The following is a 25,602-nucleotide window of genomic DNA, read 5'->3' on the forward strand; positions in this document are numbered from 1 at the left end:
GAGCCTCCCCTCTAGGGACCAGGGGCACCTGTACAGGGGAGTCTGGGACACGCGGGAAAGCCCAGGACACACAGCTGCTCGATGCTGCAGAATCACAGTGCAGGGCTGACAAGGCCTCCCTCTTTATATGCCCTGGACCACAAGTGGAAAATATCAAGACAAAGCAAAAGCCAGTATCTCTTAAGAACCTTCCAATTGTTCCTGTCATTTGTGGTTTTGTTTTTTGGGGGGGTGAGGGAGGGAGGGGTGGTTTTGAACAACTCTGAAGAGCACTCCAGAGGAAAGCAGGAAGGTTGAGATGTTTGGACACCAGAAAAGAGGAAGAGTCCTCAGTGAAAGGGCCACTTGGTTAAAAAGTTCAAGCACAAAGGGTTTAGAACCAGGTGGATATCATCAGAGAACAAGAGGTGGATCTAGTGAGAGGTCCCACCACCCTTAGAATAAGTTCCTGGGAGAGGGGGTGGTCTGCGACAGTGGGCTGGGAATGGTAATATTGCATACTTTTGTAAATTCACAAAACCCTCTGGTCAGCGATAGAGGAATAAAGGGCAGGGAATAAACCCCAGACAAAGATTCACTTATCTTAAAAATGAAAGGTTGAAAATTAACTTTATGCTACTGTACCACCTTCTAGGTATTTCTGATAGGTGCCTGGAGGATTCAGGTTAGTGACCAAATTACCTGCTAAGTCAGGGCCTTTCATTAGAAGGGTGCACCAGTTTCCATTAGGAACACTAGCTGGAAAATACAATCTTTAAGCAGAGGAAATACAGTCTTGCTTTCTCTGGGTTAAAAGAGTGGTCGTGGTTGGCCGGGGCTGATAATAGTGTGGTCTTGCTCTGCAGATCTGTTTTCTGAGTCCCTAAGCTGCAGCTGTTGAGTTTCCAGACACAAACAAGTATGCGCTCTGAGAGCCTTGCCGAGCCCACACAGCTGGGAGAGCCAAGCTGGATTCCATTCTGCTTTGCACATCAGCAGCTCTGCTGCCAGCTGAACTCCAGGGCCCAAGCTGTGCCTGGTAACGATGCAGGCAGCAGGGATGGCACAGCTGGCCTGGCCTAGGCCGTTAAGGGGGACACACTTGGCTTTATTTGGGGGAGAGTGAGGAATGGAAGGTGATGAAGAGCTGTGGAAGCATACATCAGCCTCAACACAGCAGGGAAATAATCTGGCTTCGCTAGTCATCAACAACATGCCTGTGTGTGTGCCTGTTTATGCTTAGGTAAGCCCAGCCTCCCACTCGCTGAAAAGAGTAGGCAGACAGGAAGGAGTGACCAACTCTGTGTCATCCGTCATCATGTAGAGAGCAGATAAGGGGGACAGTGGGGCTGGAATCTCATGGCCTCGCCCAGTGCCTCTCCAGCCTCCTCTCTGCCCATGGTACCACATATCTGAATGGGAGGCCAGAGAGGCCACAGGTGGTGAAAAAAGATAAGATACACATTTGGGTATTTTCCCTCTTTTGCTAGAATGTCATTTCTTGATGTTGTCTGTTTCTTGTCACCCATTTGTGATCAAGGACTAAGTAAGTTCCGTCTGCACCAGATCATGTGGAAGACGGAGCCAAGCTTCCTCTGAGCCACAGGAGAGACGAAGAGCCACGGAGCAAAGGAAGGGCTTTGGCAGCTCTCAGGTGACTTCAGATGCCTGGCGGCAATGACAGTGTGGATAAAAGGGCTCATTGGGACAGTTGCAAGTTGCTGGGGCCAAAGGAATGTGAGATGGGGATGAGATTTGGTGGGGGTGGGGGTGGAGACAGGTGTGAGGTCACTGGGACTGTGTTACTTAAATGCAGGCTTAGAATTCCTGAGAGCCTGAGAGAATCTGGTGCCCCCAGCTAAACTGAAAGGAGGCAGGCAGCATGTAAGAGGATAATGGGGTAGCTCACAGAGAGGAAGGGGATATTCTTTCTCAAGAATGATAGGTCCGGAGGCATCGCATAGCCACTGTGATATCCCAGGTGGAAGTCTCCCCTAGCACAGGCATTCACAGTGTCGTTCCCAAGCCAGCAGCCTCCATGTCAGTCATGGGAACTTGTGAGAAATGCAGACTCTCAGGCCACCCCAACCACTAGATCAGAGACTCTGGGGTGGGGCCCCACAATCTGTGTTTTCTTAATTTTTTTTTTTGAGACAGGGTCTCGCTGTGTCATCCAGGCTGGAGTGCAGTGGCATGAAAATGGCTCACTGCAGCCTCAACCTCCTGGGCTCAAGAGACCCTCCCACCTCAGCCTCCTGAGTAGCTGTGACTACAGGCCTGCACTACCATACCCAACTGATTTTATTTATTTTTATTTTTTATTTATTGTTTTGAGACAGAGTCTCACTCTGTCGCCTAGGCTGGAGTGCAGTGGCGAGATCTAGGCTCACTGCAAACTCTGACTCCCGGGTTCAAGCGATTCTCCTGCCTCAGCCTTCTGAGTATCTAGGATTACAGGTGTGCGGCACTATGCCCGGCTGATTTTGCATTTTTAATAGAAATGGGGTTTCACCATGTTGGTGAGGCTGGGCTCAAACTTTGTGATCCACTCGCCCTGGCCTCCCAAAGCACTGGGATTATAGGCATGAGCCACTGTGCCTGGCTATTTTTAAATTTTTTGTAGAGACAGGGTCTCGCCATGTTGTTGTGGCTAGTCTTGAACTCCTGGGCTCAAGCAATCCTCCTGTCTTGGCCTCACAAAGTGCTGGGATGACAGGTGTAGGCCGCTCTGCCCGGCCTCACAATGTTTTCACCAGCCCTCTAGATGATCCTAATGAAAGCTTGAGAACCACTGGTCTAGATCATGCCAATGAAAGTTGCTCGAATGAGCTGGATTCTGCAGGTCTGTGAGGACCCAGAGCAGGCAAGGAGCCAGCTGCCCAGCGTGAATTCAAGGTGAGCTGACCTAACTTCAGCCTCCATCCCTGGGTTCTAGGTCCCTGCTCTTTCCAAAGAAACAATGAACCAGAGCAGACCACTGCATTGGCATAAGATCACACTTTAGTTTCAGAGACACATTGGCATAAATACTTGAAATGGATCCACCCCTGCAGGTGGCAGCCTGAGAACAGGTGGCTCTCCACAACCCTGCGACGCCGCGGCCCTTTAGGTGATGGATTTTAACACTGAAGGCTGTCGTGATCATTTTCGAAGACAGCTTGGGTGCAGCTTTGGAGCCTGCTGTGACATTCACCATCGACTCCCCACCCCATGCCTGTCTTATGCTAATTTTTTCCCCTCTGAGGTAGATTATGTATCGGGGAAACCAGATAGAATTTTTTTCATTTAAGCTTGCTAGTCCTTTGCAAACAGACTGACGGTGAGCGTTCTGTCCGAGTCAGTAAGTGCACTTTTACCTTTTCACCTATGCCCTCTACTTGAACCCGAGCAAGGTCCAGTCCACTGGACAGCTGACGACAGGGTCTGCCGCCCCAACCCCTCTCCTCTTCTGTACGAATTTGTGCAGTACCAGAGGCCTGCGGCAATGGGAGGCCTGGGTCGGCTGTGCTGCCTTGATATGTAGTCACCACAGTGGAGACCCTTGTCTGCACCCCAGTACCCCACATCCAGGAGCACAAGACTGGCCCCTGGCCCCTGAATCACAGGGGACACAGCTGACTTTCACAGGGCTTGGCATCCTCGGGTTTCAGAGCCTTGTTGCAGGTGGCAGAGGCCTGGCCGGAGGGGTCCCTGCACTCCACAGTTCGCCGCTGCCAGCCGGCCCCGCAGGTGCTGGAGCACTCAGACCAGTCCCCCAGCACCCACTGTGCGTGGAGCAGCGGCTGGATGATGTTGGTGGTTGCTCTCTCTTTGCTGCTCTGCATGCTGAAGTCTACGTCATTAGGAACAAAGAAGGTGTATTTGACTTTTGGGGGGAAGACCTCGCCGGGGACCGTCAGGAGCTGCACTGTCAGAGGCTCTGGCAAGGGCCGGAAGCTCTGCAGGCGCTCCAGGGTAGCGATGGAGCCGCTGTACTTCAGGATGGTCCCCTTCACTAAGATGTCCTGCTCTATGGCAGAGATGGCCAGGTTGCCATTGAGCAGGTATTGCCCGTCAGCCGTCTTCAATGCCAGGTAGTTCCCATCGTTCTGCACACCTGGGTGGCTCCGCTGCTTCACGTCAATGTTAGTGGCCCCAGCTGGGATGGTGACAATGTCATTGTAGCCGTAACTATGATAGGAACAGAAAGACACCCTTAGACCAGTGGCTACCCAGCCCAGGTCACGATGATGCCTTGGAAACTGAAGTGGGCCCCTCAGGTGGGGGACAAAAAAAACCAAAGCAAATAATTAAGCAAGTTGCCACAATGTTCTCAACAAAGCAGCTGTTTAGGCAGACAGAAATGTCTTGTACATTGGGATTTTCAAGGGTTTTTGCTTCATCTGGCAAAAACCAGATATTTCAAATGCGTGGTTGAGGAGTTGAGGTATGTGGGTCTTGAGAACAGCTTAGAGAGGAGGAGAACCCAGAGGGTTTGGAGAGCTGTGCTGAGGCAGCCACACCTGGCATCTATAAAATGAGATCTCAGACACCTCTAGCTCCTCGCACTGGTATACAACTTTGCTTGGCCACCTCCTCACCCAGAGCTCAAACCCGCATGGACAAAACTGTGCCATACACCCCTTCCAGAACGTGAACAGGAGGGAAATTTCACACCACCTCTTTGAGTCAATCAGCTCCTAGTATTTGATGAATATGGCCCTATGGTGGGATTAGGCTGGGGGTTGAGAGTTGGGGGTTGAAGCCTGACTCTTTGAAGCCACCTCCTGGGAGTGCCCAGACACCACGAGCACTGTGCTTCTGGAATGATCGGATGCTGTTTTGGGAAACTGTTTCCAGTCTGTTATAGGCTTAGGGCTTTAGGTAAGACGAAGAAGGATTAATTGTTTGTTCTTTCCTGGGAATCTGGGTTCCATAGGCTGTGGAGAAAGTGAGGCACCTGTCAGGCGAGCTCTTTGCTCTTCTTGCTGTATGTCCAGCTGGGGCTGGCTGCTTAATCTTGAGCTCTGAGAGTGTCCACAGGCCCACCTGTCTAAAGCCTGAGGGAAAGTGGCCAACGGACCCAGTATCGGAATAGCGTCTGCTTCTTTTTTCTATGCCCTTTGAGCTTAAATTTAAAAAGAGTTCTACTGCAGGGTCTCATACCCATAATCCCAGCACTTTGGGAGGCTAAAGTGGGCGGATCACTGGAGGCCAGGAGTTCAAGACCAGCCTTAACCTGGCCAACACGATGAAACCCCGTCTCTACTATAAATACAAAAATTAGCCGGGTGTGGTGGCATATGCTTGTGATCCCAGCTACTTGGGAAGCTGAGGCAAGAGAACTGCTTGAAACCGGGAAGCAGAGGTTGCAGTGTGAGTCGAGATTGTGTCACTGCACTCCAGCCTTGGCAACAGAGTGAGACTCCGTCTCAAAAAAACAAAAATAAATGAAAAATAATAAAAAGAGTCCCAAGTTACCTGCTATAAGCTGATTCTGTTCTCTCAGACTGGTGAGATGAGAGATGTAGAGACAGAGATACACACACACACACACACACACACACACACACACACACACACACAGAGAATGGGGCAGGGTTGGCGAGCTTCACTAGGCAGAATACAACACAGTGAACACTTCTCAAAAACTCTGAGACCATGAAGTGCGGGCAGTGGTTGGACAGAGGTATGCTCATGCAGCCCCTGGAGGACAAATGGATGTACTAGAGCCAGAGAGGCAGAGTGTGGTACATATAAAACACTGGACCTTGCTCTTCCTCCCCAGGAAGTACGTGGAATGGCAGAAAAAAGTCGTCCAGGACTTAGGAGAACTAGGTTCTCCTCTGGCTGTCATTAGCTATCAATGTGACCTTAGAGAAGTCATTTAATCTTTTTGTGCCTTAATTTCTTCCTCTGCAGAATGAAGAATAGTATTGGCCTTACCTACCTCATGGACTTATTTTACAAATCAAATGAGACCGTGGAAATGAACGCACTTTGGAAAACCCTTGGAGTTTTATGAATGTGTGACATTAGGATGTGAACAAAGTGTCTGGAGTTCTCAGATTCATGAAAGCCCTGAGGCTGCCAGGGCCCTCTTTTGGTAACCCCCCTTCTCTGAAGATCCGTCTGCAGAAAGGACAGGGCTTTCCAGGCTTAGGGTGAGACGTCCTTCCCAAAACAGGCCTGGAAGAGCTGTTTTCTGGCAGAGGTCCAGGTTACTCAGTGTGGCTCGGCTGAGTCAGAGAGGACAGCTCCCTGTCCACGTGGCCTCCAGCCCTCGTAAAAGTCACGGCTGCTCTGTGTTCTGTCTTTTCTATGGGCGCGAAACTGCCAAGTGCACATCCCATCTCGGGAAATCCTTAGGACGACTCTGAGTTAGAGGCACTACTGACATTTTACAAAGAAACTGAAGCTCAGAGAGTTTAAATAACTTTCCCAACCTTCATAGCTATTAAGGAGCAGCCACAATTCCAATTTGGGCCTATCAGAGTGCAAAGCACATTACGCTCTTTCACCAAGCAAGGTACGGAGCTCCTGGGGAGACTCACCTGGAGGGGGTGAGGGACCCGGAGACCTTCCTGCAGGAGTTGCCTTTGCCCCCACACACCCCACATTTGTCCAGCTTCCGAGGTGAGTCCACCACGTGGTCACAGCCGGCCTTGACACACTGGCCACGGATGCAGATGGCCAGCGTCTCTGGCCCACACAGGGTGCCGTCAATTACCTGCAACAGGGAAACGGAGGGTGAGGGAGGGTATGTTGGGCACAGTAGCAGCCTGCGGGAGGGGTGGGGGCAAGTGACCTTCCTCCCCATCTCTGGATCTGAGTCCCAGGGTGATTGATTCTCACCTTGGCCTCGAACACTTTGAACTCACTCCTCCCCCGGGCTCGGCAGAACAACTTGCAGCGGTCCCGGGGGGACACACCGGCATACTTGGGGACCCACTGCAGGAGATTCCCGTCCATGTCAGTGTAATTGTAGGCATTATACTTCTCACACTGCTGCTCCCTGAAGCTTTTCCCTAGAAAGAGGAAGAAAAGGCATGGAGGTGACACCCCTGCAGAAGCAGGAGGACCCGGTGGAGAAATCCCGAATGTACAGCACTCTTCTTTCTCTTGGTTTTAGACTTAATCCAGGGACCCACGCCCAGTGTCTTCTGGGCACAACATTCCTAGACACTTGCGACCCTCACCAAAAAGGGCAAGGAAAGGAGCCCTCCAGCCTCATCCTGGGCTTTCTAGGATACATGTCCTTTCCATTAGGGAAAGAGATTCATTGTACTTTACAGATGAATAAACTCAGGGAAGACCAGGGAACAGTTCAGTAAGCTTGGATGACAGAATGGCGCGTGGAGCTGTGTTCTCAGGACACTGCTAATTGCGCCCTATTAGTGACCCTGGACCTGAGTCCAAAGAGTTCCAAATCTACATGCCTAGCTCCGATCTTGCCCCTACACCCACATTCTGTAATTCTGGGTGTCTCTGGGGAGTATGTACTATGATTACCACCAACTCGGCACGGCCAAGATCCTGATGGCCCTTCCACGAACTGCTTTGACTTTCATTCGCTGTTCTTGTCACGCTTAAGTCTGAGACTGGTATTCTGGTGTCTCCCGAACATTTGAGCATCTCTATCTGCTATTTCCAAACTGTCACGAAGACCTACACTATATTCAGGACAATCTGTGATTTAAAACGATGGCATCCCACTCTCACCACCACAGGCCCGGGCCTGCTGGCTTCACGGGGACCCGTGCCTGCCTCTTCTCTGTCCTGCCGCGTGCCGCTGCCAGACCAAGCCATCTGAAGTTAGACGTGAGTTGCTTTCCACCCCCAAATCCTAAAATTAAAGCTGTTCTTCCTGCCAAGGTTCCCAGCCCGAGCTGTGCATCTGAATGCCTGGGGAGACTCTGCCAAGGCAGATGCCATGTTCCACGCCTGAGACTGAGTCAGTGCAGCTGAGGGGGTCTGGGCTGTGTCTGCAGGAGCTTCCAGGTGACTTGATGGGATAGGTGACACAGATAATCCCTGGATACTGTGTCACCCTTCAAGGACCTCTGTGGTCTGGCCTTGACATACAGGTGTGCTTTGCTCGATTCCACCTAAGTGAATGAGGGCACTTCCTACACCTTCCCCCCATCCTGGCAGGTCCCCCCACAGCTCACCCCATCTCAGTCCCCTACACTCTGCTCAGCCCTAACTCCCCTCAAAGCTTCTGTTCACCCAACCTTTCCTTTCTCTGAGCCCCTCACCAACCTAGGGTCTATGACTCATCCGTTGAGCCTCAAACTGTTGTGGATCCTTCTTGCCTTGTGAAGCTGCAAAGCCTACAGATTCTCCTATGAGCCATCGACACAATGCCAGTGTCTTTTCCCATGGTGGAATCTCTCCTAAAGCTCTGCCTGATTTTTCAAGCCTGCCAATACTTCCTGGAGCTGCACACAGGGCAGTTGGATGGGATGGTGGGGAAAAACCTTGTAATGATTTCCCTCTCACAAGTCTGCTGCTGCCCTTTACCGCCTCCGAGTTAATGTGTGTGGTTTCCAGCAGGTACTGGAGATAGGAATACGCCAAGGGAAGAGAGAGGTAGTATTGTTTCTCAGGAAGATTCTGCCAAGCAGTTGCCATGGCCCCAAAGGAAGATGGGCAACTCTTTTCAGAAGGAATATGCACAGGAATCAGATTCAGAAATCCTCCCTCCGCCCTGGGCTGAATTTTGGCTAGAAAGACCTTGGAGGTTTGGCTCTGATGCTTGCTTTGGAAAATGCTTCCATTCTGCACACAGATGAGGGCTCCGATGCCTCCAGTAGGATTATTTTCCTAGACACTAGCCCCTCTGCAAAAGCTTCTCCCCAATAAGCTGGGTTAGGAGTGATGTCCTCATCTCCACATCTTGGAAGATGAGGGCAATTTCTCTTCTTGACTTTGCCAGGTTCTCTGAACGCTATGAGAGCCATCCCAGGTCCCTGAGAGCTGCCCTTGGGCTTGAAGCCTTGCAGAGCCCATTTAGCTGGAGATCACAGGCAAAACTCTATATCCCAGGAGACCCACTTTACTCGCACTTTACACATCCTCTAGGGATGTGTTACAGCAATGATAGTGGCTTCTCTGGCGGGGCGGCCCTGAATGGCAATTACCGTCAGGGGGGCATTCCTCCGTGTGGCATGACTGGTACTTGGCTCTCCGACCCAGGCAGTATCTTCCTCCATTCTGAGGCTCCGGGTCCTTGCACTCACGGTGTGAAAACTGTACTCCTCCTCCGCAGGTGCGAGAACATTCTCCCCAGGGTCCCCACGGTGTCCAGCCTCCATCTACGGCGGGCTGCAACATACAATGGCACACCGAATCAGGAGCAAAGGCCAAGAGGCTTCAGCGTCTGTGCCGCTGGGTGGCCAGAGCCCTGGCTTCTTCATTTAGTCATTCTCATCTTGGTGCACGGAGTGCCGTAAACGCCTCAATCATTTGTCTAATGACTGTGTGGCCTGCGTGGCTTTGTGAACACATAAACCAGGCTGGACTTACTCACTACTGATTCCCCAGTGTCTAAAACAGTGCCCTTATGCTTAGGAAGGTGCTCAACAGCATATCTGTTGAATGAATGAATGACACTCTTGTATGGGAATGAGGTTTCATACACTGCAGTGGTTCTCCATTGGGGTGAATTCTGCCCTGCAGGGGACATTTGGCACTGTCTGCAGATATTCTGGCGGCTACAGCTGGGGAGGGTGTATGCTATTGCATCTAATGGGTAGAGGCCAGGGATGCTGCTAAACATCCAGCAATGCACAGTCCCCACAGTAACAATTATCAGTGCCAAGTGTCCCTAGTGCCAAGGTAGAGGAACTCTGGTCTAAAGGAAGCATCCCTGGGGTGGTGTAGCCATGGTCTACCAGCCACTGGTTCCAGTGAGAGGATAATGCCTGGGAAAGAAACAGAATTGCTTCCCTATTTTTTTTTTTTTTTTTTTTTGAGACAGTTTTGCTCTTGTCGCCCAGGCTGGAGTGCAATGGTGAGATCTTGGCTCCCTGCAACCTCTGTGTCCTGGGCTCGAGTGATTCTCCTGCCTCTGCCTCCCAAGTAGCTGGGATTACAGGCACCTGCTACCACATTTGGCTAATATTTGTATTTTTAGTAGAGACAGGGTTTCACCCTGTTGGTGAGGCTGGTCTCGGACTCCTGACCTCAGGTGATCCACCTGCCTTGGCCTTCCAAAGTGCTGGGATTACAGGCATAAGCCACTGTACTCAGTCTGATTCTATAAATATTTATTCTCTGATCTGACTGTTCTTAAAAATAGAGGCCACACATCATTCCAAGATCATTTCATGTCAACCTCCCCCTGCAGTTAGCTCGGCTCGGCCTTTGGGGATCGGTGTCAGATGCCTCTCCTCTTCTCTCGATAACATGTGCTGAGAATGAACAGGGAGAATGGGAGGTGGCTGAGGATCATTCCAGGAATCCTGCGTCAGCTCAGGCTTAGGACGGGAGTATGGAGCTTACCTGGCGCAGGCAGGCTCCCAAGGCTCAGTGCAAAAGACATGCGCTGAGGAGTGCTCAGGCCACCCTGGCGATTCAACGCTGGCGGGGACCAGCCTGTGAAACCCAGTGGATGCTGTTTCATAGTAATGGCTCCATGACTCACAGTAAGAGAAATGTGATCAGCCTCGCCTCACAGTTTGGATGTATTGAGACCAGGGCAAAGAAATGAATCATTTAAAAACCCTCACTGGCACTGACTTGGTTTTTCTTGTGAGTTTACTCTCTCCTGGGCCAAGTTTTTTCTGCCTGGCCAGAGGCAGCTCTGATTCTGCCTCCTCTCCTCCTCTTTGAGTACAGAATTCCCACAACTGCTCTCATTCTCCCAACCTCTAATCATGCATTCAGCTCAAGCATGGGCAGGCTATGAATACTTTTCACTCAATTCTTGATGGAATTTATTCCACGTGTCTCTCTGTGTTCATGATGGAATTCACAGTGGCTCCAGTCTGTGGCATGCCCACCTTCCTGTTTCCCACCTCTCACCAATCTGCATCTGCACCGGCCCTGAGTCAGCCCCAAAGCAGCTTCCAGGGGCAGTTCCCTAATGTCCGGAGCCATGACAGTGTCAACCTATGGGCTTCTCACTGTGTGGATAAATATGCTTTGGTTTGTTTGTTAAAAGATGAGTGATTTTACCTAGAAGTCCTATGTTGTGGCCTGTCTCAAAGTTTCTTTCTTTCTTTTTTTTTTTTTTCTTTAAATTGGAGACAGGGTCTCCTTCTTTTGCCCAGCTAGAGGGCAGTGGCATGATCATGGCTCACTTTAGCCTCGAACTCCTGAGATCAAGTGATCCCCCATCTCAGCTTCCCGAGTAGCTGAGACTACAAGTGTGAGTCACCATGCCTGGCTTATTTTTAATTTTTTTGTATAGACAGGATCTCACTATGTTGCCCAGGCTAGTCTCGGTTCAAGTGATCCTTCTGCCTCAGCCTCCCAAAGTGCTGGGATTCCGGTGTGAGCCACTGTGCCTGGCTGTCTCTCAGTTCCTGGCTCTCGAGTATGGTTTTCCCCTTGAGAACAGCTCTCAGTCCTATTTCCGTTTTTCCCTCCCTTCTCCCAGCTATCCTCAGGGGCTGTCCCTCACCTTGGGCTTCTCCACTTCCTCCTCAGGTAGACAGCTGCCTTCTGAGCAGAGATGCCCAGGCCCGCATGGTGTGCCGTCAGCCCAGGGCAGGCTGCCATTCTTCGTGTGGCACAGGGGCTCGGCCCCATCAGTGTGGCACCAGAGCTGGGCACAGACGTCCTGAGCAGAGGTGTTGGGGCAGTGGCGGAAATCCGGCCCAAAGATCTGCCTGCATTGCTGGTCCAGCTGGTACAGGGCCCTGCGTCCCGGGAGGCCTGTGGGGAGGGGCAGGGCCGCGGTGGGGGCGTCCAGGAGACAGTCCCCTGGGAAAAGAGGAAGCAGGGGCTTAAGAACGCATGCAGGGCAGCCACCCTCTCAGCTCTCCACGCCTGTGATGAATGGCCGTGAAGGTCTAGGCATCATGACTTCCTTGACCTCCAACTGAAAGCTGTCACCACTCGATGATCTAGTGAGAGCTTGCCTAATTTTTGACTATCAGTTGCAAAGGCTTTTCAGCACTGACTTTCCTTTGCTGTCCAGAGCATCTAGGATGCATTGCCCCTGACATTCAGCGTGTACCCAGCGAATGCCAGCCAACGCGGTATTCATCCACCTCACAACCTAACCGTGCTCCTCAAAGCCACAGCATGCAAATGAAGAGTGACTAATCTGTCTGGATAATCTTATTTTTGCACCATACATATCCCTGTCTCCCTCAGTGAGAAGAATCTAAAATACTTCATTGCTTTACCAACAATGCCAACCATTTAAAATTGTTTTTTCTTTACTCCCCTCTTCTGAGAAGCGTTTTGTTTTTCAAGAGATGGGTCTCTTTCTGTCACCCAGGCTGGAGTCAGTGGCGTGATCACAGCTCACTGGCAGCCTTGACCTCATGGGCTCAAGCGATTCTCCTGCCTCAGCCTCCCGAGTATCTGGGACCGCAGGTGCGGGCCCCCACCTGGCTCCAGTCCTTTAAACCAGCTTCCCGCCTTCCTGCTCTCACAGGCCGCAGTCACTGCCTCTGCCACGCCTGAGCTGTTGCAGGTTCGTCTCTCCTCTGTGCTGCCTGCGTTTATTCCTTCCAGCGCTGCTCAAACCCTCCTCCTTCAGACAACCTTCTCGGATGACTTCCCCCTGCTTTGTGACTAATCTAAATTAGCCCAGAACTTGGGTGCTGGAAGATGGGGCCAGGAAAAGCAGACCTCGGGGGTGGTGTGAATGCCCCAGCATGGGAGGCTGGCTGGAGACTCAGCTTTAAGGGTCCTGTGAGGAGGCACAGCTGGAGGGGGGGTCCCTGTGCCAGCAGCAGTGGAAGGAGGCCCCTGGGACAAGCAGGGCAGGGCTGCCGGTGCCTACCGTGCCCACCGTCCAGGAGCTCCGTCAGGTACATGGCGCTGCAGGGGGACCAGGGCAGCGACTGGTTCAGGTGGACGAACAGCGGCGCCATCATGTGGTGCTTGCCTAAGGGCCCGAAGAGCCGCGTGCAGGGCTTGGAGTCGTCGTGGGGCATGCTGAGGACGTGCCCTGGGGAGAGAGGCCCGGTCCACTCTGCCCTGCCCTGCCCGAGCGTGCTTCACCCAGCCCAGCTAGGGACAGGGATGGAGCTCCGGAGGGGAGCAGCCACCCCCTTACTCTCAGAAGGTTTCTGCGTCAGGCTTTCCCCTGCGCTTTGCTCTTCCAGGATGCATTCTCAGATGACTGAGAAACACGGATACCCCTTTGTTTTCTGCCTCAGTCTGTCGTAAATTTGGATCTAGCTCTATCATTTGCTCCCTGACAAGGCAGCCTCCGGACCATTTTTCTTCCCCCGGATCCTCACGGCTTAGCTGGTGCACAGCTCCACGCCTCCACCCCAGCATGTGTCTGGTGTCCTGGCATTCGCCGGGTGACCGGTGACAGTCACGTGGGATGCTGCTTTTGTATTTTGGCCACGTGCTGGGGTGGGAGTGGAGTTGTGTGCAGCACTGTCAAGAGCTGTATCTGTTTGTATACAGTCACCCTGTCAAAATGATGAGGCGTTATCGTAAGCAAGGGCCAAATATTCCTTAGGATCTATCCAACCTTGGATCTGGAAGAGCAGTTGCCTCTGATGCGGTGAAGTGAGCTTTGGCACGGCAAATCTTACCTAGTTCATGGGCCAGGGTGTGGGCCGCCTGGAGCCCCTCATCCTCGATCACAGAACAGCTTTTGTTGGGGTCACAGATGGTCCCGATGTCGGCCACGCCTAGGGTGTCACACAGCCCCTCCTGACCACAGAAGTTCTGCTTGGTGGGGAGAGAGTGCATCAGTGTGTGTGTGGAGTGCTGCAGGCCTGTGGGCCCGGGGGTGGGTGCCTGCGTGCACGTGGGTGTGCACCACTGAGCATCTCATAACATACTTGTTGGTCTGCGTATCACCTGCATTTATTGAGCTTTTAAATTAAATTAAATAAAATTATCTTGCTTCTTTTTTTCTTTTTTGAGATGGAATCAATGGCAGGATCTCGGCTTGCTGTAGCCTCTGCTTCCAGAGTTGAAGCGATTCTCCTGCCTCAGACTCCCGAGTAGCTGGGACTACAAGCATGCACTACCATGCCAGGCTAATTTTTGGATTTTTAGTAGAGACAGGGTTTCACCATGTTATCCAGGCTGGACTCAAACTCCTCACCTCAGGCAATCTGCCCACGTCAGCCTCCCAAATGCTGAGATTTCAGATGTGAGCCAGCATGCCCGGCTGAAATTAAATGTTAGAGACGAGGTCTGGCTCTATTGCTTAGGCTGGAATGCAGTGGCTAGTCACAGGTGTAATTGTAGCTCACTGAGTCTCAAACTCCTGGGCACAGACGATTCTCTCACCTTAGCCCCCGAGCAGCTGGGACTACAGGCACCTGCCATGTGCCTGGCTGACCTTTTTTCAGGAGGAGGAAGCAACAGAAGGTTCAGAGTGTTTGGATATCTCACCCAATGGCCTTTCTTTATTGGTTCTTTCTGTGTTTACGGTCAAGCCAATTCACCTGCCGCCCCATCTTTCTAAATTGGAGAGTAACCTGTGAAGTTTCCTGTTGTTAAAAAGACCAGCTTGTAATCTCAGCATGTTGAGAGGCCGAGGCAGTTTGGATTGCTCGATCTCTCGAGTAAAGGAGTTGGAGACCAGCCTGGGCAATATAGTGAGACCCCATCTCTACAAAAAGAAAAAAAAAAAAAAATTAGCTGGGTGAGGTGGCTCGTGCTTGTGGTCCAGCTACTTAGGAGGCTGAGGTGGGAGTATCATTTGGACCTAGCAGGCAGAGGCTGCAGTGAGCTGTGATTGTGTCACCGCACTCCAGCCTGGGTGACAGAGCAAGACCTTGTCTCAAAACAAAACAAAATTAAAACCAAAAAAGAATATAAAATACAAAGGCTATCAAGATGGATTTCTGAGTGACAAGATCAGGAAATCTCCCTCTGTCTTCTCATCAGGCACTCATATAAGGGAAGCCGTTCTAGGTTCCAGGCTGGCTCCATCCTAGGGCTGCCTGGGACTTCAAAGGCTTTTTGTGGGGGACAGGACAGCATGGTCGTTCAGAACATGACCCTGCAACAGCACGGCCTCGGCTGGACTACAGGCGCTGCTGCTATGTGGCAAGAGAGCTGTGCGGCCTCTCTGTGCCTCAGTTTCCTCTGTTACAAAATGGGGATAACACGGGGACCTACCCGGTGGGGCCATTATAAGACTGAAGGAACAGACAGGGCCTGGCACACATGACCACTCTCTTGCCTCCAGGAAGCTGTCTGTTGAAATCATGCGGTGTAGGTGGGCAGCCGTCCAGCTGTGGGCAAATCCTGAGGGGATGCCCCGGCTACTTGCCCCTATGTTTAACAAACACTGCAGACAGAGCTGCTCTCTTAATTCCAAGCCCAGATCTCTCACTGGGCAGCTCGAGCCCGTTTCTTCTTGTTATGTGTGACCTCAGGAGACAGCTGGTCACAAACTTTTGGAAAAGAGCCCTTACAAGATTCTTCTCCTTCCCTTGCAAATACCTCACACTTGTCCTCATGACCTCCTCCTCATCATTCTGGGCATAAGGCTCTGGCGTCCAGCTGGGGCCAGCAGGGAGACATTTCCCTTGTTTGGGCCTCATGGTCCTCCCTTTGATCTGCCCATCCCGTCTCCCTTCCTCCCCGGGGCTTCCGGAGCCAGGCACGGACCTGTCTGGTGAGCAGGATGGCTGTGTCGTAGTGCTCCGGGTGGCGGTCACTGGGCTGGTTGAAACGCCGCTGCCAGGTGCAGAAGTTGCGCAGCGTAAGCCCCCCGTTGTCGGACACCTCCGGGCCCCATTTTTCATCTTCTATGATCAGCACTTTGACCACCATCAGGCTGATGGAATTCTTGATGCTGGGGTGCTTATAGATTCGGGCTGCCACAGACATTAGTGTCAGGATGTGGTCCTGTCGGGAAGGAGGAGACAAGGGGCAGAGTGAAGGGTTAAGTCTCAGGGCCCTCAGCTTGGCCTGTCTGCTGCCATCACCTCTTGTTATGGGGCTGAGCATCGGATTCTTGCCAAAGCCTCACGATACCCCCAGGGCCTCCAGCGTACTCCCTTCATTTTACCTGTAAGAAAACAGGCTCCAGAACCTGCCCAAGGTCACGAAGTTGATTCATGAATGGCAGCTTTTGAACCCAGACCTGCCTTGCTCCGAACCTGTGACTCTAACATCCAGACCAGCTTCATGGGATGACCTAAATCCAAATTTGTTAAAATCCAAAAACTGAAACTCATCGTGTGGCACGGGCCGCGTTTCAAGTGCGTCAATAGTCATATATGGCTCGTGGCTACCGTACTGGAATGTGGAGACAGAAAGTTCTACTGGACGGTACTGCTTACATGCCTTAATCCTGACACCTACAGGCTACCCCCACCCATCTCCGGCCTCAGCCCAGAAGCAATGTTCTGAGTACTCCAGGTTAGTAGAATTCCCTTTTAGAACCAAGCTGAGCATTTTCCGGTGTCTCTTGGCCTAACTCTATTCTTCAGGGTGGGAGTCGTTAATCCTGAAAACTTTTACTTTAATAATCCCTCCTAACAACAGCTACTCTGCCACATCACCTCACTGAATTCTCACAATAACTCTGTGAAGAAGGTACTGTAATTCCATTTCACGAATGAGGAAGTAGAAGGTCACGCAAATTAACTTGTCGAAGGTCACACAGCTCTTCAAACTAGGAGGCCAGCCCAAGGGTGCCTGACTCTGAGGTGCGCAGGGTGCTCATTTGGTTTCCCAGGGCTTGGCTTCCCGGTATCTGCCTGGACAGCCCAGATGGGTTTTTTCATTCTGGCCTGGGGCTTGTGAGGGTCCCGTGGGTCTTAGAGGACCCATGTGCTTTGGATCCCAGCTGGTCTCCCTTTCACCCAGGCTGGCCAACAGTTGAGCACACATCATTGCTTGGCCTCTGTCTTATCTCTGGGCTACCAACTGCTCCCCTGCTGGATTCCAAGGCTTGGGGAGGAGGCCAGATGGGTACTCGCTCTTCTGCCTTGGTGACCCCTTGAAGTGGCCCTCTCTGAGCATTTTGTGGAAGGGGAGACACTGGCAGAGGTGGGCGCTTCTTGAGCTGGAGTGCGGTCAGCTGGGCAGCACCTGCTTGTCCTGCCTCTCTGATCCCTCAATCATCACCTCTTGGGAGCCCCTCTTCCTCTTCTCCTGTGGTCTGGAAGGTGGGAGTCAAAGGAGGAGAAAGGAAAGGGTAGAGAGGGACATTCCATGGGGTGAGGCCGTGTGTGGGCATTCCAGATGAATCCCATTATTTGTGAATGGGATCTGTCTGTTCACCTCACAGGCAATCAGCCACGTACTTTGTTAGCCCTACAAGCAGGGGTTGGCAGGTTACTTGGTGTGCCAAGCACTCCAGCAATATTTAGGCTGATGTAAACATCTTATCAGCAAGGCTAAAACTTGGCATTTGCTCCTGGAGTTGGATTCTGGAGGGAAAAAAAAGCAAATCACATCATTATGCAACTGGGGGTGAGCGCTGAGGAATGGTGGCTTGCCGAGATGAACTCCTGCCCAGGTCTTCAGTGCTTCCTGGAGGCTGACAGTATCCTGATCTCTCTAAGAAGGACCAGGGTCTGATGGGCCAGGGACCAACCCCTGAAATTTCTTCTGAGGCAATCTGCGATCATCATCACAAGATTTCTTCCCGTCGAGTCCCAGTTTCACAATCTCAAATTGGGGAGGTTGAGGTCATACAAGGAAGGTGTGAAGCTAAGGAACACCAGCTGCTAAGCTTCGGGCCGAGGCAGCTCAGCACAAGGAGCTAAAGACGAGAGGTTGGGGCAAGGCTGTGTGCCCAAGCTGAGCAGATCAGAGGGAGGCTGAGTGAGAGACTGAGTGAGGCAGTGCTCACGTCCTCAGTGAAGATCAGAGGGAGGCAAGGGTTAACCCCCGATCTTCACACAGGGTAAACTGCTGCTTGAAGATTGGGGCGAGACAGCAGAAGGAGCTTCCAGGCCATCAGGTTCCCAGTGAGCCTCCTCCCTGCAGCTCAGGATGCTTATATCATTGTCTTCTCCAGACAGTGCATAGCTGTCAGGCAGGGCTGGCTTCAGAGCCATTTATCTTCAAGGGGTAGGCTGGACTTGAAGATATCTGAAGGCTGCTGTTTCAGAAGATACTTTTCATTTTCAAGAAGGCTAGGAGGATTCGGTGGTCCAATGTCCCTTCAAAATCCCAGATCCTGATCCCACTGACCTGTCTTTATCACTTGTTCTACTGGGTTTTTGGTTTTCCCCTGCCAATCAGCTCTTCTGAGAAATGACAGCAAGAATGCCTTAGGGAGAAGCTCCCTAGAGAGAAGGACCACTGGGGGGGCGGGGGGTGACCTCGGGGTAGGAGCCTTTGATTCTCCCCAATGCCCTGGGCTCAAAGGGCAACCCTGACTTAGAGTCACCACGGGAATCAGGCCTGCGGCTGGTCAAGGAGAAGGTCAGACGGCTTGCTCCACCGCCTGGTGCCGATTTACGCCTCCCTGCTCCCTGCTCACCATATCATCGCAGGCTTCGTGTGAAGAATGCGAATGAGGTCTTGGACCCCCGAGGAGGAGAGGCCTCAGCACAGCAAGCAACCCCCAAAACCACAGCAGGTTGGTGGGAGCCCATGGTCAGCCCGGACGGGGTGGTCAAACAACCTGCTCTTGAATGACTTGGGGATCCCATACTCTTAACTTTGGTTAGGGAGACTTGGCATCTTTTAGGGAGTCTGCTCCTGCATGAGTGACCCCAGAAGCTGGCGTAGAGATGAACATCAGGCCAGTCAGGGTAGCTCATGTCTGTAAGCCCAGCACTTTGGTAAGGCAAGGTAAGAGAATCGCCTGAGACCAGCCTGGGAAACGTAGTGAGATCCTTGCCTATTAAAAATAATAATAATAATAAAAAAAGAATAGCAATACCCTGGCCAGTGGGTGGGCCAGAGCCCCTTTTGGTTCTTTGAGATACAAACAAAGAGATTCCTCCCTCAGAGCTCCGGTGGCAGCCGATGCCCGCTGTGGTGGGTGATGGGGACGGGCAGGCCTCCTCCCGCCTGTCGTCATTACTGTGCCCGTTGGCACTTCACCTGCAGCTCCACTGCTTTCCCTTGCGGCACCCCCTGGGGGGGGCCAGGAGAGGACAAGGGGCCCCAGGAAGCTCTCACTCCAGCATCTGCTGCATTCTTTTCCTACCTTGCCTCTCTAGGGCCTGAGACTGAGCTGGGTGTGCGGAGATGGAGAAGCAAATGGAGAGGAAAGAGGTGAGAGGAGAAAAGAGAAGGACGTGCACTAACTATATCCCCCACCTCTTCTTGTTCTGGAATAGCAAAGGGCAAGGTCGCCTCTTCGAAGCACACACGTACACGGAACTGCAAGTCAGCCCTTGCCACCAAGCAGGGGCAAGCTGAAAGAGAAGGCTCTACTGTCCTGTGGAACAGCAGAGCTGAAACAGCAGTGGCCGGCACTCTGAAGGCATGGGCCAGCCCATCCTCCCCACTCTAACAAACGGTTTCCATCACCGAAGGTAACTCTAGTCATAGCCACGCCCCGCTGAGTACCTCCTCTGAACCAGGCACCAGGTCAGGTGCGTTCCGTATTTTGTAACATCCTCAAGACAAGGCTAGGATGATGGTACGACTACTCCTACCTGAAAGAGTCGAGGTACAGAGAAATAGGTGACTCGCTCAAACAACTACGTTATTTCCGTTTCATTCCAAAGTCTATGTTCTTAGTCTCTGCACTGACTGCCACCCATCTCTGCTGCTGTAAGGAAAACTACAGCCTCGCCAAAGCAAACCCAAGGCTTGCAAGCAGCAGGTCCGCCTGTCATTGCCTGTGCACACCCCACCCCCAGGAGGATGGGGAAGGAGCGATCTTTGGACCCTGAGACATTTTCTTTGGGAAATACTCCATATCGTTGATCATTCTGACTGTAGCAGACATAGGGATGGAAAAGATGCATTCTTTTGCCAATGGGAAGGACATTGTTCACGCACATATAATGCTTGTCTTTCTCCCTGGTAGCTACAGAGCTGGGAGAACGTAAATCTGTTTCTGTTGTTGTCCAAACCAGGACACCCTTGAGAGGAAAAGATGGTGGTATTAATAATTAAACCAGAACAGGCAGAAACTGGGATGGTGCTGGACAACCTAGGCCGTGAGCTCACTTCAGCATCTAATGCAGGCGTCCCCAAACTTTTTACACAGGGGGCCAGTTCACTGTCCCTCAGACCGTTGGAGGGCCACCACATACTGTGCTCCTCTCGCTGACCACCAGTGAAAGAGGTGCTCCTTCCTAAAGTGCGGCGGGGGGGCCGGATAAATGGCCTCAGGGGGCCGCATGCGGTCCGCAGGCCATAGTTTGAGGACGCCTGATCTAATGTCTCGTTGAAGACATTTTCCCCAGACCACGCAGGTAAAGGGTGTGGAGATGGCTGGGAAAGCCGTCCCTGAAGTCAGTCCCTAGAATCTGACCTCCTGTGAGAGCCACTTTTTGGACCCTCTCTGCTAAGAAGAGAACTCAGAGACTCTGCTCACTGCAGAAGCACTGGCGGGACAGGCATCCCAGGCTGGCCAGAGTGGGCACTGCCCACGCCGCCCCTCACTCTGTCCCGCCCCAGGTTCACACAGGGGACAGAGAGCAGCAGCCGGATGGAGACAGAGCTAATGTCTTCCCAGGTGGTCCCTCCTTTCAGAAAGCCCCCTCTGTCTGAGCTTCTTAACTCTGAAACCAGATAAGAAGGTGGGAGGCAGGGGCCCCTTTTGTCATGGGATTAAGTGAACTCAATTGATGGAGTTCTGGAAAACTTCACTGTCGCTTAGCAGGGAGGCCAGCTCGGCAGTGGTGCATTCCTTCTCTCAACCTCCAAGGTGGTTTCTTCGCTGGGTAGGGCCTCACCGTGGTCCTGGATGGCTTTGAACTGCTGGAGTTAAGGACCCACTCCCACAACATAGGCAAGTGTCAGAGGGTCGACAGAGCCCCTCGTCCTGAGAAAGGCCGCTTGCTGGGATAACAGTGCTTGGGATTCAGCTCTGGGAGACTTGGGCTGCAGACCCAGCCCTGCCACTTACTAGCTGTCTGATCCTGGGGAAGCCACATGTCCTCTGCGAGCTGTGCATTCTCCCTCTGCTCCCCTCACAAGTATTTCCATGGAGGGGATGCATGTACAATTCATGCTGTGAATTGAACATGCTCAGAGAGTGGGTGAACATTCCAAAAGACCGGCTCATCATGAAGCAGCCGCAGAGATGCTTAGAGCGGGTCGATCACCTAGCCCAGGTGTTTTGCTTCACAGATGAGGAACTCTAAGCCCTAGAGGGATAAAGCCTCTTCTCATCCTTGCACACTCCTGATTACCAAAGCACCCTAAAGTGCCTTCCCTCTGTGTGAATGAGTTCTCTACATAAAGGACTGGCTTCCATTTGGAGGAGGTGGCTGGGGGCAGGCAAGGTCCCGAGGCACAAGGACTTGATTTTCATTCTTCTCTCAGCTGGGCTCATGGACCTGTTTTCCGAAGCTCAGGGGACTGAGCTGAGACAGTCACGCCTGTCCTGTAGCATCTCCAAGGCTGGTTAGCTTATCAGAGTGGAGGGGCCCTAGGGTGTCTTGGACACAGCTGTACCTCAGCCCCTCCCCCACCTGGCACGGTGGCAGCAGGAGTGCAGGTGGGCTGGGACAGAAGACCCAAGGTAGAGGTGGCGGGGTTGGTTTCCCAAGGGAAGACTTTCCTTCCAGGTGAGACCCAGAAGTCAACCCCTTAGGGAGGGGAACTCGGCCTTCAGAGGTGCCCGCCGACTGTTCTGCTATGCTTTCCTCGTCCAGGTGGGCTTGCTGGGTGTGCAGGTGCCTATGTGCAGCTGGGAAAGGCCCAGAAATGCATCTTTGTGGGGGACGGGGAGTGGGCCAAGCAGGAGCCAGATCATCTGGCCAGGAGTCTCATGAGGATGGCAGTGCCCCAGTGACTCTGCTACAGACAAAGCCCACTTGTCTAGGACAGCAAACCCAGACCATAAGCTGAAGGGAACAAAACCAGGTGCAAACCCCAGCAGAGCCTCCTGTGTCCGCAGCCCGGGCATCCTGGGGCCGGGCCTCAGAGCACGTTTGTCTCTAGATAGCTAGGATGTCTGGAGATGCAAGTATGTCCCTGGGGCAATGTCCCGCGTCCAGGTGATTGGCTGAGAGAGAGAAACATTCGGGCTCTGAAGGCTGAAAAATGGACTTTCTCTGCTGGCACAGAGGGCTCTTGTTGGCCTTCCTATGTTTTGGTTCTCAGGCAGATGTCAGAATCTGTTCTGTTTATGGGGGTAGAGGGGCACAGCACCACGCTCTGGGTTTGCAATGGGTGCATCTCAGCTTCTTTCTGGTGGAGCCCCCTAGAAGCCAGGTGTGAGGGTGGGGACGGGAGAAGCCCGCTTCTCACTCCTCTTCTGCCACCCTCTCTAGTACTTGCTTAAATAAAGGAATCAGAGGACAGGGCTGGTGCCCTGCTGCTCCCCGCTCTCAGGACAGGCAAGGAAACAGATATTAAATCAGTGTGAGCCAAAGCTCATGTGACAGACTGTCTTGGCAGCCCGCTGCTCTGCCATGCTTTGGGGGAAGCAAATGCCAGGATGGCTTGCAGAGGTGCCTGCCTGGGGTGTAACCAGCACCTGCAGTAGCCAGAGGAGCAGCTACGTGGACTCTCACCCACAGTGCTTCCCATCCTACGCATCTGTTTCTCCCTGGGTCTTTCCTCCCCTGCCTTTCCCAGTGATAGAGGGTGGGAAAGCTGGAATGAGAAACAGGTCAATCGCTTCCTTGCCTGGAGTATTCTGCACAGGCGATGCCTATGCCCTTGGGGCCCCCAGCAGTCAGGCACAGACTGAGCCTAGCATGGGGTCCCGGCCAAGGATGCCATCACTACCAAAGTGTCAGCTTAGCTGATGCCTTGCCAGGATCCCTGTTTCAGAGAACTGTGACCTCTGGGCGGGCCAGTTCTTCCTTCCCTGGCACATCTCTGGTTCTTCCTAGGGGCAAAGAGCAGCCCTCTCCTGGAACCCTTACCCTCCTTTTCTCCTGGAAAAGCCTTCACCTGGTCTTTTGGGGAGACACTCGGGTTTAGGGCAACACAGACACCTCCTGCTGAGTCAGCACCATCTTTGCATCTAGTTAGAAATGGTCTGGTTAGTTAGTCATCCCCTGGACTCTGTTTTTCTGCTCCTGCTCAGTTAAGAGCTGTGTCTGGGCTAAGGGCAGCTGAGTGGACCAAGTATGGGTCTGTCTTTACCAGAGACATTCACCGAAAAGAGCTCATCCTAGCCATGACTCCCCTCCCGTTTCCACCAAAGCTTCAGTTCCTGGGCTGAGCCCCCAGGCAGAAGTTCTGTGCCCCTCCCTCTTGTGCTGGCTGCTGGCACTGCCAAGTTCTGACGGGGCTGAGTGCCAGGTTGGCAAGGTAGTCCATGCCCCTTGATCACAACCAGCTGGCTGCACAGAAGTTGGGCAGCTCCTCTCCAGGTTCAGCTCCTTTCAAACAAAGTCTTTTGCTTATGGCGACCTCCATACCCAAGGGAATCAGACAGCCACCTCTTTCCATCCCATCTGCCTTTCCCTGGGAGCCTCTCAGATCTAGAGACAGCAGAGGGCTGAGGAAATGGGGTTGGGAGTGGGCGCTATTCCTAAACCGTCAATTTTTATCTCTGCTGGGAGAGACAGGTGCTGGGGGATGCGTTGACACCCACTTTCGGGTCAGTGTGCCACGTGCCGCGGGAGATTCGGATGAGAGGGATGGGCGTCGGCAGCCCCACTCAAAACTGGAAGGGACCTGGGGGTGGGGGCGCAGGGAGCCAGGATGGCAGAAGTTCAGAAAAGAGTTACTGTTTCTTCTCAGAAAGGAGAGAATCTCGTTTGGGGTCGGGCTGGAGAAGATGAGGAACCGGAAGGGATTTTTTTCTCAGAGGGATTGGAAGGGGAGATTTTAGAGACGCTGGAGGCGTCTGGGGGCCCTCCGGGCACTGCGGCTGGAGGAGGCTCTCAGTCCTACCTGCAAGTCGGCCCCGTAAAAGGCAGCCATGGACGCATCTGCCACCAGCAGCGTCTCCACGAAGCGCGCCTCAGACACAAACCGCTTGGTCCTACTCGTGGCCCCCAGGGGCGGTGGCGGCTCGCTAGCGCCTTCTGCCTCCTCTTCTCGGCTCTCTTCCTCTCCGTCCTCCTCGTCGTCCAGTCTCTCCTGCCTCTGACCCTCTCCCGTGTCTACCTCCCACTCGGGTCCTCGCTGGAGGGGGCGGGCTCCGGCGGGACCCCAGCGCTGCAGGCGGTGCGGCTGACCCAGGGAGCCCCCCGCGCCCTGCGGCTGGATGGTGAACTCCTCGCCGTCCAGCAGGAAGGAGCCGCTCAGCCCGCGGCACAGGCTGACCGCCGCCAGCGACTCAGGCTCCCCGTTCACGGTGCCCGAGAAGAAGCAGCCGCGCAGCCCCCGCTCGCCCCCGGCCGCCCGGCCCGAGCCCCCGAGGCGCTCGATCTTGAACTCGGGCGCCAGGAAGCTGTCGTCGGGCGCTAGGCGCAGCACGAAGCCCTTGCCGAAGGCGGACAGGTGGAGCGCGAGCTCGCCCGCGCCGCCGGGCAACCGCGTGGGCACCACCAGCTCCGAAGCCTGCCCCCCAACTGCGGGCCGGGCCGGGGCGCCGCGGGCCAGCGGCGGCAGCGGCAGCAGCAGCAGCAGCAGCAGCAGCAGGAGCGGCGGCCACCGGGGGGCGGCGGGGGCGGAGAGCATGGGGGCTGCGGCGGCGGCGCGCGGGAGAGGGAAGAAGCCCGCCCGGTGCGGGCAGGTGCTGGCGGCCCGAGCGCGGTCCGGCCGCTCTCTCCAGGAAAAGCGGAATCAATCAGATGCGAGGCCGACTCGGCCCACGGGGCCCCGCGGTGGGAGCGCTCCCCCGGCGGCCCCTCTGGCTGGCGCAGCCAGCTCCTCCCGCGCCGCCGCCCCCAAGCCGAGCCGAGCGCGAGCAGCTGGCCCCGGCCCGCGTGCGCCCGTCCTCCGCCCCTGCCCGCGTCGGCCCCGCGCAGCCGCCTCCTGCCTCCTCCCCGCCCCGGGAAGCACCGAGTGGGCTGCCGAGCCCTTCTTATTTATACTTCCTTCCCGGCTTGACATAAGAGGTTTATTTTTGATCTCTCACTATTCCCGTTTCCCCTCCCCTGGGATCAGAGAGAGAAACCGAAAAGAGGGAGAGAGAGCGGAGAAAAAAAATTGGGATGAAATGCAAAACCAATCAGGCAGCGAGACCCGTCCGCTCCCTGCCCCCCCAAGTGTCAACTCCAACTTCTTTCCCTTCCCTTTACACACGCTCCCACGTTAACCCCTACCATGCTGGACTGACCCTTTAGAAAGAGTCCTTGGGAGACCCCAGCTGCTTCCTCGTGTGTGGCCAAGGGTCCAGGATGCATCCTCCGAGGGATCCGACTGTGTGGGGGGAAGGTTTTGGAGCTTTTCACTATAAAGCACAACAGGGAGGGGGAACGGTCATGCCAAAATCATGCCTTCCTCTTCTCTACTGCACAGGCTTCCTAACTCTCACTC

General features: G+C 53.5%; 1 protein-coding gene across 1 annotated transcript; it reads right to left on the reverse strand.

The window, feature by feature from the left end:
• Nucleotides 1–2,961: 2,961 nt before the first annotated feature.
• Nucleotides 2,962–25,212, reverse strand: ADAMTS8 (ADAM metallopeptidase with thrombospondin type 1 motif 8). The gene is made up of 9 exons (XM_039471460.2): nucleotides 24,070–25,212; nucleotides 15,733–15,972; nucleotides 13,692–13,827; nucleotides 12,923–13,090; nucleotides 11,588–11,889; nucleotides 9,102–9,285; nucleotides 6,814–6,986; nucleotides 6,513–6,688; nucleotides 2,962–4,149 (listed from the first exon to the last, which is right to left on the reverse strand). Exons 1-9 carry the CDS (start codon nucleotides 24,799–24,801, stop codon nucleotides 3,579–3,581), a joined length of 2,682 nt encoding a protein of 893 aa, XP_039327394.1. The 5' UTR covers nucleotides 24,802–25,212; the 3' UTR covers nucleotides 2,962–3,578.
• Nucleotides 25,213–25,602: the final 390 nt, after the last annotated feature.

This window comes from Saimiri boliviensis, chromosome 6, assembly GCF_048565385.1.
Source record: "Saimiri boliviensis isolate mSaiBol1 chromosome 6, mSaiBol1.pri, whole genome shotgun sequence".
Lineage (NCBI taxonomy): Eukaryota > Metazoa > Chordata > Mammalia > Primates > Cebidae > Saimiri > Saimiri boliviensis.